This window comes from Melanerpes formicivorus, unplaced genomic scaffold (genome assembly GCF_026170545.1).
Source record: "Melanerpes formicivorus ecotype bairdi unplaced genomic scaffold, bMelFor1.0.p_v2 SCAF_54, whole genome shotgun sequence".
NCBI classification, from domain to species: domain Eukaryota; kingdom Metazoa; phylum Chordata; class Aves; order Piciformes; family Picidae; genus Melanerpes; species Melanerpes formicivorus.
In genome coordinates this window covers 1,069,185-1,083,553 of record NW_027142406.1, presented here as the reverse complement: position 1 = coordinate 1,083,553, position 14,369 = coordinate 1,069,185, and the positions used below count along the sequence as shown (strand labels likewise).

Here is a 14,369-nt window from a genome sequence, read left to right as displayed (position 1 = left end):
CCTCCAGTCATGGTGACTCCACCACCTCCCCGGGCAGCACATTCCAATGGCCAATCTCTCTTGCTGGGAAGAACTTCTTCCTAACATCCAGCCTCCCCTGGCACAGCTTGAGACTATGTCCTCTTGTTCTGGTGCTGCTTGCCTGGGAGAAGATACCAACCCCCACCTGGCTACATCCTCCCTTCAAGTAGTTGTAGAGAGCAATAAAGTCTCCCCTGAATCTCCTCTTCTCTGGATTAAGCAACCCCAGCTCCCTCAGCCTCTCCTCACAGGGCTGTGCTCCAAACCCCTCCCCAGCTTTGTTGCCCTTCTCTGGACACAGACTCACAGAATCACAGAATCAACCAGGTTGGAAAAGACCTGCAAGATCATCAAGTCCAACCTATCACCCAGCACCATCTAATCAACTAAACCATGGCACTAAGTGTCTCATCTAGTCTTATTTTAAACATCTCCAGTGACAGTGACACTACCACTTCCCTGGGCAGCCCATTCCAAAGGCCAATCACTCATTCTGTGAAGAATATCTTCCTAACACCCAATCTGAATATACCCATTTCTATTTTTTTCCATCCCCCCTGGTCCTATCATTACCTGACACCCTAAAGTCCCTCACCCGCCCCATTTTCCCCCTTTTTCCCCTCAAATCCCACAGCACCTGGGCTCTATTGGAGTCTCCTCCCACCCCAGGTGAGGCCACTTGGCCCTCCCCACCCACTCCCCTATTTAATCGCCTCCAGGAGGGGCAGCAGCCCTAAGCTGAGCCCATCTGGGCTGAGGATCCTCCTCTGATCACAGGTGAGTGTCCCTGCTGCACACTGGGTGGTGGTGGTGACAACAAAGGCTGGGGGCCTGGTGGCCCCCCAGTTAGCTAGGAACACACTTGATGACCGTTCCGGTATTATCCTTGGGTGCTGGCTGGGCTTCCTTACTGGGGCTGAACTCCTCTGTGTGGTATAGTGGCTGGTGAGGGTCTTGCCCTCAGCTTTGGGATGGATGCAAAAATGGTAGGGGTGGAGAAGGTTGTGTTATGGTGACACTAAACCAAAATATTCCTAGGGCCCAGTTCCCTGAGTTCATAGGATCACAAGATGTTATGGGTTGGAAGGGACCTCCAAAGATCATTGAGTCTCACCCCCCCACCACCCCTGCTAGAACAGGACCATATAGGAACGTAACCAGATGGGTCTTGAAAGTCTCCAGAGAAGACTCCACAACCTCTTTGAAGAGGCTGTTAAAGTGTTCTGTAGCCCTCGCAGTGAAGAAGTTCCCCTTTATGTTGAGGTGGAACCTCCTGTGCTGTAGTTCATATCCATTACCCCTTGTCCTATCACAGGGTGCAAGTGAGCAGAGCCTGTCCCCTTCTTCCTAACACCCACCTCTCAGGTACTTATAAACATTTATTAAATCCCTTCTCAGTCTTCTCCAGATTAAAAATCCCCAGGTCTCTCAGCCTCTCCTCACAGGGCAGTGCTTCAGCATAGGGCAGTGCTTCAGTCCCTTAATCATCTTGGTAGCTCTCTGTTGGATTCTCTTGACTAGATTCCTGTCCCTCTTGAACAGGGGAGCCCAAAACTGGATGCAGTATTCCAGGTGTGGTCTTACCAGGGCAGAGTAGAAGAGGAGGAGAACCTCCCTCAATCTGCTGTAGATGCTCCTCTTAATGAACCCAAGGGTGTACCATTGGCCCTCTTGGCCACAAAGGCATGTTGCTGACCCATGGATGGTAGCTTGTTATCCACCAGGACTCCCAGGTCCTTTGTTCTGCCATCTCCAAAGCAATGCAGGAAATATAAACCTTTTACACTGCTCACCAAGCACAAGGTTCTGTGTATTAATACTGGAAAGAGAGTGCAGAGCATCTTGGATAGAATTAAACTAGCTTTAAAATTAACAGAGCTGAGCCCTGCAGGCTTCAGTCTTTATGACTCATAGAGTCAGCATGGAATGGTTTATGTTGGAAGGCACCTTACTCCAACCTCCCCACCATGGGCAAAGACACCTCTCAACTAGACTCAGCTGCTCAATGCCTCATCCAACCTGGTCTTCAACCCCCTCTGGTAGGAGGCATCCACAACCTCCCTGGGTAGCCTGTTCCAGTGTCTCACCAACCTCACTGGAAAGAATTTCTTCCTAATCTCCAGCCTAAATCTGCCCTCCTCAAGTTTCAGTCCATGGAAGGTGGGGAGTGAGAGTGGTGAGACACTGGAACAGGCTGCCCAGGGAGGTGTGGGAGCAATCAAGAAAGATCTTTGTCTTTCAATGGATGGGATCCCTTTGACAGGGCAGCTGCTAGCAAAACCATAGCCTTGGGTGGGTCATGGGGAGTGGGGGAGAGCAAGACTGAAAACTCTGCATAGGCTGCATCACTGAGGGCAGAGATTTCAATAGAGAAAAGTGCTGTTGTGGCCCTTTGCTGCTTAAACTCCAGTGAGAGGAGGGTTAGAAAGGAAATACTTAAACCTTCTTGATCATGACAAAGCTAAATGTTGCTGTTCAAATATTTAAGATTCCTTTTCCTAAAGGTGGAAGGGGAGGGAGGAAACCACACATTTCTTTCCCTTTAATACAGCTGAGCTGCACAAACCACACCTCCTCCAAATTTTGAGTCTGAGGTGGGCAGTGAGCAAGGAAAGCATCAGCCTAAAGGAGCTAATTTTAGTTAAAACATAAAGCAAGCAAAAGCATGTCTTTACTGCTTCCCACTTTTTTTCCCTTATTTACTGTAGGGATTGTTCAGTGTGCTCTCTATGACTCTCCTAAGTAGCCCTGGATGCCAAATGGAGGCAGAGAATCAAATCATGGTATTGTTTTGGTTGGAAAAGACCTCTGAGACCAAAGAGCCCAGCCATCAACCCAATACCACCATGGCCATTAAACCATGTCCACAAGTGCCATGTCTACACATTTTTTTGAACACCTTCAGGGCTGGGGATTCCACTAACTCCCTGGGCCTGCCCACTACCCTAGATATATGGAATGGAATAGAATAAATCCATTTGGAAAAGACCTCTGAGATTGAGTCCAGCCTATCACCCAATACCAGCTAATCAACTAAATACATCCAATATAAAGATCCCCCAGTGCCACTTCAGACCATCACCTCTCCTTCTGTCCCTTGAGGCAGAAGAGTCTACCCCCACCTCACTACAACCTTCTTTTAGGTAGGCTTTGAGGGCAATGAGGTCTCACCACAGCCTCCTCTTCTTCACACTAAACACCTCCAGCTTCCTCAGCCACTCTTCACCAGCTCTGTTCTCCAGGCCCTTCCTCACCTTTGCCCTTCTCTGGACCTGCTCCAGCACGTCAGTGTCCTTCAGAATCAAGCAGGTTGGAAAAGACCTCAGAGATCATCAAGTCCAACCTATTACCGAATACCTAACACCTCAGGACAACTAAACCATGGCTTCAAGTGCCACATCCAATCCTTTTTTGAACACCTTCAGGGATGGTGACTCCTCCACCTCCCTGGACAGCACATTCCAATGGCCAATCTCTCTTTCTATGAAGAATTTCCTCCTCAATTCAAGCCTAAACCTCCCCTGGGGCAGCTTGAGACTGTGTCCTCTTGTTCTGGTGCTGTTTGCCAGGGAGAAGAGACCAACCCCCACCTGGCTACAACCTCCCTTCAGGGAGCTGCAGAGAGCAAGAAGGTCTCCCCTGAGCCTCCTCTTCTGCAGGCTAAGCAACCCCAGCTCCCTCAGCCTCTCCTCACAGGGCTGTGCTCAAGGCCTCTCACCAACTTTGTACAGATCACACTTCTAGTTGACTGAATGCTTCTCAAGTCAGCTCTGCCTTGCAGCTAGTTGTCTTATTTTATTTCACCCAGTTATGTGAAGTTGAACACAATTTCATGATGTCTGAATACCTCTAAAGCTTCTTCTCAGTAGGTTACTTGAGACAAAATTTGCCTGATTTTACCTTATTGCATAGGCATGGGAAAGTTTTGTGGTATAGGCTGCTATGGTTTGTTCTATCCATGCCCTCAAATATTCTTTAGTTTCTCATTATTGCTTACTAATAAGATGTATCTCTTTCTTGGAGCTGCCTTATGGTTAAATGAAACAGGAAAGGGAATGCTTTCTCCAGGTAAGATGTTTAAAAAGCCTACAGCTGCACTCTGCAAATACAGTTTTTTCTGAGCAAAAGAAAGTGATTTGAGTCACCAAACACTGAATAAGGATCAAAAAAGGATCATAGAATTGGAGAATCACTATGATTGGAAAGACCATTCAGATCGTCAAGTTCAGCTGTAACCCAACTGCCATGATCACTAAACCACTTCCTGAAGCACCACATCTACAGCATCTTCAACACCTCCAAGGATGGTGTCTCCCCCACCTCCCTGGGCAGCCTGTTTCAACCCCTCACCACTCTCTCAGGAAAGAAGTTTTTCCTCATGTCCAATCTAAACCTCCCCTGGCACCACTCAAACCCATTTCCTCTCATCCTGTTGCTGGTTACTTGGGAGAAGAGACCAACACCAGCCTCACTCCAACCTCTTTCCAGGTAGCCTCAGAGAGCAATAAGATCTCTCCTCAGCCTTCTCCAGACTGAACAACCCCAGCACCCTTAGCTTCTCCTTGTATGACACCCTTGAAAACCATCCCCAGCCTTGTTGTTCTTCTCTGGACACCCTCCAGCCCCTCGATGTCTTTCTTATCCTGTGGTGCCCAGAACTGAACCCAGCACTCCAGCTGTGACCTCAGCAGGGCCGGGTACAGGGGCCCCCATCACTTCCCTACTCCTGCAGGAGACACTGGTTGTGCATGTTTGTACCACTGGGAAGCCAGTGTGAATTGGAAGAAACAGCACTGCTCTGATGGTGACAATATTTTTGATAGGCAAATTCTGATCAAGATCTCTGGCTACAACAGACTTCCAAAGTTAAGCAGGGAACAGCAGCATCCAGACCAAGCCATCTAATCATTCTAAGCAGCCCCTGCATTTCCAGAGGCCCAAGCACAGCCAGAGGAGCTGCTGAGGGAGCTGGGGTTGTTTAGCCTGGAGAAGCAGCTCAGGGCAGACCTTAGGAGTCTCCTCTGGAGACTTTCAAAACCTGCCTGGATACATTCTTGTGTGACCTGCCCTAGGTTATCCTCCTTTGTCAGGAGGGTTGGACTTGATCTCTGGAAGTCCCTTCCAACCCCTAATGGTCTGAGGTCTGTGATGCTTATTGCTCTCTATAACTACCTGAAGGGTAAACTGTGAGAGAACAAGAGGACACAGTCTCAAGCTGCACCAGGGGAGGTTTAGGCTGGATGTTAGGAAGAAATTCTTCCCAGAAAGAGAGATTGGCCATTGGAATGTGCTGCCCAGGGAGGTGGTGGAGTCACCATCACTGGAGGTGTTCAAAAAAGGACTGCATGAGGCACTTGGTGCCATGGTTTAGTTGATTAGATGATGTTGGGTGATAGGTTGGACTTAGTGATCTCTGAGGTCTTTTCCAACCTGGTTGATTCTGTCTTCTGTAATTACATGAGTGCCCATGCGCTTCCCCTGCCTGCTGAGCCTCCTACCCAGCTGAATTCACACAGACTGCAAGGTGCAGGACAGGACCACAGTGCCTTATTTTCATTACTTCATTTGGGAGGAACTGCTTCCACTCTGTCCCATTTTTGGTTTGCTCTACCCCATCCCTCATCAGGATCTCTGAGCATTTTCCAAGGAGACATAAACAAATCACTAATGAGGATGTCATGTGGCTGCCTCTCCCATTTCATTTCCCCAAGGCTGTGTTTGCTGCCTTTCTCCTGCAGCTCAGCGTGGCTTACTGCACACATTAAATGGAACTTCTTTGTGGAACTTATCTATTTGTACCTAACAATTCATCCCACAATGAGCCTATAGAAGTCTCATCAGCCATCTGGTGTTTTTATTTCTCCAGGCTGAGAAAGCAATCATGGCTTAATCCTCCTGCGAACGATGGAAGTCAGGTTTTATTTCTCACTTTTTCTCTACCAATAACTCTTTACAGCCTGAAGTAGGCCAAAGACCCTACCAAAGGAAAAAAAAAAAAAACAACCCACAAATATTAAAAAATCTGTGTACTCCTCAACTCTTATAGGACCCTAATGCTAGGTGGCTGCCAGAGCAAACGTGGTTGCAGTCCAGAAGAACAAAATTCTCAGGGCGTCTGGTGGAAGATCAGATATGCTGCAGGAGAATCATTTGTTTGCTCAACCCTCCAAGTGATGCATGTGTGTACTGAATTTTCACAGACCCAGTGGGAAATCTGTGTTATGTTTCAGCACATGGAAACTGAAGTGGACATGTCTTTCCAGGATGCAGTTGTCTGGAAGAGAAGATGATCTTTCACAAATAACTCTTCAGCTAAGGTGCTGCCTTACGTAGATCCGTGCTCCCTGGCACCACACCCAGCCTTGTGCCAGCCCAAGTGCTTGTGGGATCAGCACAGCAACTTGGATGAGGGAACTGAAAGTCACAAGGTAATGCTTTGCTAAATTATTTTCATGGAATCAAAGAGCTGTCAGGGTTGTAAGGGACCTCAAGGACCCTAAAGTTCCAACCTCCCTGCCATGGGCAGGGACACCTTTGACACTGTCCCACACCACATCCTGGTCTCCAAACTGGTGACACATGGGTTTGATGGGTGGACCACTAGATGGATAAGGACCTGGCCTGATGGTCGCACCCAAAGAGTGGCTGTCAATGGCTCCATGTCCCAGTGGAGGCCAGTGACAAGCGGAGTCCCTCAGGGATCAGTCCTGGGACCTGTCTTATTCAACATCTTTGTGGGGGACATGGACAGTGGCATTGAGTGCACCCTCAGCAAGTTTGCTGATGACACCAAGCTGTGTGGTGCAGCAGACACGCTGGAGGGAAGGGAGGCCATCCAGAGGGACCTGGACAGGCTGGAGAGGTGGGCACAAGCCAACCTCATGAAGTTCAATAAGAGCAAGTGCAGGGTCCTGCATCTGGGTCGAGGCAATCCCAGGCACAAATACAGGCTGGGCAGTGACTGGCTGGAGGGTAGCCCTGAGGAGAGAGACTTGAGGGTGCTGGTGGACAAAAAGCTCAACATGAGCTCTCAGTGTGCACTTGCAGCCTGCAAAGCCAATCAGACCCTGGGCTGCATCAGGAGAAGTGTGGCCAGCAGGTCGAGGGAGGTGATCCTCCCCCTCTACTCAGCCCTGGTGAGACCCCACCTGGAGTACTGTGTCCAGTTCTGGAGCCCCTATTACAAGAGGGATGTGGAGGTGCTGGAACGTGTCCAGAGAAGGGCCAGGAGGATGATCAGAGGGCTGGAGCACCTCTCCTATGAGGACAGACTGAAGGAGTTGGGGCTGTTCAGTCTGGAGAAGAGAAGGCTCCGAGGTGACCTAATTGTCGCCTTCCAGTATCTGAAGGGGGCCTACAGGAAGGCTGGGGAAGGACTTCTCAGGATCTCAGGTAGTGATAGGACTAGGGGGAATGGAATGAAGCTGGAGGTGGGGAGATTCAGGCTGGATGTGAGGAGGAGGTTCTTCACCATGAGAGTGGTGAAACCCTGGAATGGGTTGTCCAGGGAGGTGGTCGAGGCCCCGTCCCTGGGGGTGTTTAAGAGCAGGCTGGATGAGGCTCTGTCCAGCCTGATCTAGTGTGGGGTGTCCCTGCCCATGGCAGGGGGGTTGGAACTAGATGATCCTTGTGGTCCCTTCCAACCCTGAATGAAACTATGAAACTATGAAACCTCACACTTGATCAGGCTGCGCACAGCCACAGCCAGCCTGGCCTTAAAGACGTCCAGGGATGAGGTTTCTACCACCTCCCTGGGCAACCTGGGCCACTGTCTCACCACCCTCATGGGGAAGAACTTCTTCCTAATATCCCATCTGAATCTACCCATTTCTGTATTTGTCCATTCCCCCCAGTCCTATCACTCCCTGACACCCTCAAAAGTCCCTCCCCAGCTTTCTTGTAGCCCCCTTCAGATACTGGAAGGCCACAATAAGATCTCCTCAGAGCATTATCCTATCTAGACTGAACAACCCCAACTCTCTCAGCCTGTCCTCATAGGAGAGGAGGCCCTTCTCTGGACACATTCCAGCACCTCTAGATCCTTCCTGTAATAGGGACTCCAGAACTGGACACAGTACTCCAGGTGGAGTCTCATGAGAGCAGTGCAGAGAGGCAGAATCACCACCCTCACCTTGCTGGCCACTCTTCTCTTGATGCAACCCAGGATACAGTTGTATTTCTGGGCTGCAAGTGTACATCGTATCAGCTGCACTGACTCAGAACAAAGCAACAAGAATCTGGCAAGGGCAGCTGCTGAAGTCACTAGATGCAGTTGCACTGCTTAACATCTAATCAACTAATTGATGCTGGATGGTTAATGATCAATGTCCTTACTACTTAATTATGTTCTGCTTGCTGAAAGATAATGTATGCAACCCTGAGAACCATTTCAATGCTCCAAAGAAATCTGTCAACTTCTTTCCAGAACACATTAAGATATTCAAGTAAGCTAGGGATGTGCTTTAACAGGGAAAATGGAGTGCCACAGAAATGACCCAAGGGCTGGAGCAACTCTGCTATGAGGATAAGCCAAGGGAGCTGGGGTTGCTCAGCCTGCAGAAGAGACAGCTCCAGGAGGGCCTTCCAATACCTGAAGGGATCCTCCAGGAAGGCTGCAGAGGGACTTTTCATGAGGGTGTCTAGAGACAGAACACAGGGGAATGAGGCTGAGGGAGATGCTGAGGGAGAGCAGGGTTAGACTGAATGTTAGGAAGAATTTCTTCAGTACAAGAATGGTGAGGCTCTGGAACAGGTTTCCCAGAGGGACTGAGTGCCTCCTCCCTGGTGGTGTTAAAAGCCAGGTGGGATGAGGCCTTAGCAGCCAAGTCCAGTTGAGAGGTGTCCCTGCCCACGGTGGAGGTTGGAGTAGATGATGTCTGAGGTCCTTTCCAACCTGAGCCATTCTCTGATTCTATAAGAAATCTACTTATAGTAAAGATATGAGAGAGAGAACAAAACCTGAGAGATGTGCTGCAGAACCCTTTCACAACAGCACTGATGGAAATTGGTGGTTGGGGCCAGAACATATTTAGCATTTCTACTTGGTTTGGTTTTTCTTGGTTTTGTTATCTTAGCATCATCATCATCCACATGATCACTCACCCAGTCTGTTAGGACCTTGTTCCCTTTGTTGGATGGAGTGCAGCATCTCTACCAGCCTTGCAGGCTCTTGAGGCACGTTCCATGAAATTTCTAGATGGTTTTGCCTGGCATACTGGAGAACTGCCACATGAATTGAAGTATTGCCTGAAGCAGAGAGCAGAAACCAAACATTTTAAGCAGTGCCTACAAACATCTTCAAGGAAAATAAGTCTAAAGGATACACTGGGTTTGTGCTTTCCATTAAAGCACAACTAGACAGTGATTTGCATCAGAGTGTGAAAGCTGCATTCTCAATTACAAGTTCTACACTAAAACATGCATCTAACAGACAAAAGAAAAACCCAGACCATGCAAGAAGCAGCTGCTTTTATGTCAGCTATCAACATGCAGCATTTTGCCTCACATTTACCTGACTCTGCAGAAATTCACTGTAGTGCTCTTCAATTATTCCTTTTCCTTATCAAAACTGCCTAAACTTCACCTTCCCCTCTCCCCCCCCCCCCCCCCACCCCCCCCTCTTTTATTTTCTTTTTTATGTGCACATTGCTTGGCAAAAGCAGCAGACTGATGGGCTAGCTTCTCTGGGTGATAACAGGCTGCCCAGGGAGGTGGTTGGCACTCTATCCCTGCAGATATTCAAGGTGAAGCTCGACAGGGCTCTGGGCAATCTGATCTGGTTGAGGATGCCCCTGCTGACTACAGGGGGGGTTGGACTGGATGAGCCTGGACCATTCTATGATTTTATGTTGATTTATTTCTATCATAGATCATAGAGTGAGAGGCATCAGGCATGGGTGGTAAGGTCAACCAGGGAGCATGACCTGCAAAGGAGAACAGAGACAAATTCCACATTCTGCTGTTCTCTGACACCCTGGTTCTGCTTATCATAGAATCAAGCAGGTTGGAAAAGACCTCAGAGATCATTGAGTCCAACCTATTACCTAATATCTAAAAACTCCTGACAACTAAACCATGGCTCCAAGTGCCGAATCGAATGGAATTAACCAGGTTGGAAGAGACCTTTGAGATTGAGTCCAACCTATCACTCAGCACCATCTAATCAACTAAACCATGGCATCAAGCACCCCATCCAGTCTCTTCCTAAACACCTCCAGGGATGGTGACTCCACCACCTCCCTGGGCAGCACATTCCAATGGCCAATCACTCTTTCTATGAAGAACTTCTTCCTATCATCCAGCACTCATCAGACATGCTGTCCAGGGTATTCCTCATCAGATGATTCCCTCAACTGGATTCACCTAAAGCAGAATAGCTTAGTTTGGGACTACGATGAACTGCATCTGAATCCAAAGCTTTATTGGCCTGATTTCCCCAAGGTAAATTTTGGGTTCTTTCAGGGATTGCAATGAGATATTTGAACATTAAAAAAAACCCAAACAATTAATAACCTATACTGAGATGCTGTTTTGTCCTATATAAGCAAGAAAAAACAAACCACCAAAAGGTCTTTAAATGTTTAAGCCAAATACATACTGATCTCAACACTTTCAATAAATGCCCGGACAAAGTTCTTCATTTCCTCAAATTCTGCTGCTCCAACATTGGAACTTCCATCCAGAAGAAACATGACATCCATTGGTTTGTTGCACAACTCTGAGGAAGGGAAAAGAAAAAAAAATAATTAATGGAATGGAATAGAATTAACCAGGTTGGAAAAGACCTCAGAGATCATGGAGTCCAACCTATCACCCAACACCATCTCATCAACTAAGCCATGGCACCAAGCACCCCATCCAGGCTCTTCCTAAACACCTCCAGTGATGGTGACTCCACCACCTCCCTGGGCAGCACATCCCAATGGCCAATCTCTCATTCTATGAAGAACTTCTTCCAAACATCCAGCCTAAACCTCCCCTGGCACAGCTTGAGACTGTGTCCTCTTGTTCTGGTGCTGTTTGCCTGGGAGAAGAGACCAACCCCCACCTGGCTACAACCTCCCTACAGGTAGTTGTAGAGAGCAAGAAGGTCTCCCCTGAGCCTCCTCTTCTCCAAGCTAAGCAAATAAATGAAGGTTATTTACACATAATAAAACAGAAGTAGTGTCGGCTGACCTTTCGGTAAGAGAAAAAGGGGCAGAGCAATCTGCATTCTAGGAAGATGAAAGAGGGGATTCTGCCACTTTGATTGGCTCTGCTAAAACCTGCAGTAGTGCATCCAGCTCTGGAGCCCTCAACACAGGAAGGACATGGACCTGATGGAGTAGGGCCAGAAGAGTGTCATGAAAATTATCAGAGGGCTGGAACACTTCTGCTATGAGGACAGGCTGAGTGAGCTGGGGTTGTTCAGCCTGGTGAAGAGGAAGCTCCAGGCAGACCTAAGGGCAGCCTTCCAATACCTGAAAGGGCCTCCAAGAAGGCTGCAGAGGGACTGCTTGCAAAGGCCTGCAGTGACAGGACAAGGGTCAATGGTTTGAAATGAGAGAAGAGCAGCTTTAGATTAGATGCTAGGAACAAATTCTTTAGCATGAAGGTGGTGGAACACTGGAACTGGCTGCAGAGGGTGGGAGTTGAGACCCCATCCCTTGAGATATTCAAGGTGAGGCTGGACAAGGCTTTGAGCAGCTTGTTCTAGTGGAGAATGTCCCTTCTGACTGCAGAGGGGGTGGACTAGATGACTTTTAGAGGTGCCTTCCAACCCAAACCATTCTATGATATTGACCAGAAGACACAATAAATGAATCCCCATTAATGAAAGGCTTGAGAATTACATTCAGTGAAACGTGCAGGTTCCAGTTCCTGCTTTTGTCCTAATGTTGATAGTGAGGGACCCTCTGTTTGGGCAACAAGATACTGACTGAGATTTGAGAACCCTTCAGATTTCAGTAATATGAGGGTGAAATGGATGAGACAGCACAGAGCAATGACACAGAAATGATGTCCAACCTTACCTGGAATTCCTGTCGGGAGTTTCCGGGAGCAGCACGACTGCAGCACTAATTCAGGGGCTTCTCTGAGAAGTGCAGTATAACTGTGCAAGATAATTGGTTCATTAGGCTGACTGATCTGCCTGAGCTCTTGGATATTTACACTGGGACTTATGCCTATGGGAATAACACTTATGCTGCTGGGAGGTTGTGTGATGACATCAGTGGATGGACTGGATGACACCATATATACTAAGTGAGGGACATCCTGCCTGCCCCCGTTCACTGCTGTAAATGTGTGCTTGGAAATATAATCAAGAGCATTCCCAGTGTTGGTAGCCTTCCCTCCTTGGTAGGGGATGCTCTTCACCTTCTCAATAATACTTTCCTTTGACTGTGTTTCCCTAAAGGAATACTCCAGAGTGACCCCCTCTGAATACTGCATTACTGTGACGTGAATATCCTCCTGCCCCACATTCATCCCCGTGATCACCCTCTCAAGGAACGTCTTGACAATGCTGAAGTTTTCCTCCCCTACATGGTCAGATCCTTCCACGATAAAGGCAACATCCAGCTTTTTGGCAGTGGGCTCTTTTGAAAGGGGTGGTGGTGCTGTGAGTCCCAAGGAGGGAAATAAGACGCTGGATATTGTTGGAGTGGACGTAGACTGCAACAGAGAACTTTCATCGGGTCCGAGACCGCAGAGGTGATCAATGAGGAGATCCATACTATCCATCAGCTCTAGCATGTTGTTCACTAGGAAGGCTTTGTTATCTTGTGACTGCTCTTCAATGAACCTGATCTGTCCGTTGCTAACATGGGGGCCAATCCCCACAGGCATCACTGCAATTTTCTTGTTCTTCATCACAGTGACGATGTTGCGGAGCTTGCCCGGGGACTTGCTCGCTATGAAGAGCACTGCAATCCGGGCTGCGTTGGTCCTCTCTGCCTTTTCAAACACGTGATACACAGTGTATTTCAGGACTTCAGGGACAGATGCTGCTTCATCCCCCGTGTATTTTATGCCTTGGACAATTTTTCTCATCTGAGATTGTTTCTTGACGTCCTTAAGGCCAAGATAGATGGTGGGGCCTGCCCTATAGACTAGAATGGACACTCGGATTTTCTTTTGGGAGATGTGGAGTTTCCTCATCATGCCAATTATGAAAGCCTTCAGCTGTTCAAAGTCTGTCTCTGACAGTTTGTTGGAGCCATCCATTAGGAAGGCCAAGTCCATCATCTTGCTGCAGGAGTATTCACTGGGGGGGGAGTTCAATGTCCTCCTCTGGAATAGGGGTTGTCAGCATCAGGGTGTCTTCCACCGGTTCACAGGCTACACAGGTTAAGTTCTTTCCTTCACACAGACTGCAAAAGAAACATCAGATTGAACTATTTTATTGGCCATTGGAATGTGCAGTCCAGGGAGGTGGTGGAGTCACCATCCCTGGAGGTGTTCAAAACAGGATTGGATGGGGCACTTGAAGCCATGGTTTAGTTAGTCATGAGGTGTTGGGTGATAGGTTGGACTTGATGATCTCTGAGGTCTTTTCCAACCTTGTTGATTCTATGGTTCTATGATTCTATGGTTCCATGATTCCATGGTTCTATACTAACACATCACTCACACAATGATAAAGGAATGTCCATACAGAAACAGTTAAACATCTCAACAAAAATCCAAAAAGTCCTTCATGCATGTTTGGTTAGATCCAGGAAATTTATGGCAAACAGAGAAGGGCCACGAGGATGAGCACAGGGCTGGAGCACCTCTCCTATGGGGACAGACTGAGGGAGTTGGGGCTGTTCAGTCTGGAGAAGAGAATGCTCCAAGGAGACCTTCTTGTGGCCTTGCAGTATCTGAAGGAGGCCTGCAAGAAAGCTGGGGAGGGACTTTTTAGGGTGTCAGGTAGTGATAGGACTGGGGGGAATGCAGCAAAACTAGAAATGGGTAGATTCAGATTGGATGTTAGGAAGAAATGGTGAGGGAAGACACAGGAACGAAAAGAGATGACAGCTAGAGATGAAATACATCATTTAATATGAGAGAATGGACTGAAAAAGAGAACCTGGGAAATAAGAAGACAAGAGAGACAAATAACCCAGAGGATCAACATGTGCCAAAGTAGTATTCAAACCAAAATGAAGTCAGGAAAAAGCAAAGGAACTCAGTGCACTTTGGAGGTAAGGGATAAAGTCTAGGTAAATCTAGCCTCATCTCAGAGTCTGCTAAATCATTTCAGAGGCCCCACCCCTGGAGATCTTCAAGGTGAGGCTCAACAGGCTTCTGGGCAACTTGACCTAGTGAAGGATGTCCCTGCTGACTGCAGAGGGGCTCGGCCTGGACTTTTGGAGGTCCCTTCC

The 14,369-nt window shown here is 48.1% G+C and overlaps 1 protein-coding gene across 1 annotated transcript in view; it reads right to left on the bottom strand.

Moving 5' to 3' along the window:
* Positions 1–14,369, bottom strand: part of VWF (von Willebrand factor) — a 162,380-nt gene that overhangs the window by 55,755 nt on the left and 92,256 nt on the right. The window contains 4 exon segments of the mRNA XM_068160869.1: positions 9,124–9,267; positions 10,619–10,738; positions 12,033–13,270; positions 13,272–13,373. Coding sequence (XP_068016970.1) covers positions 9,124–9,267; positions 10,619–10,738; positions 12,033–13,270; positions 13,272–13,373 — 1,604 coding nt within the window.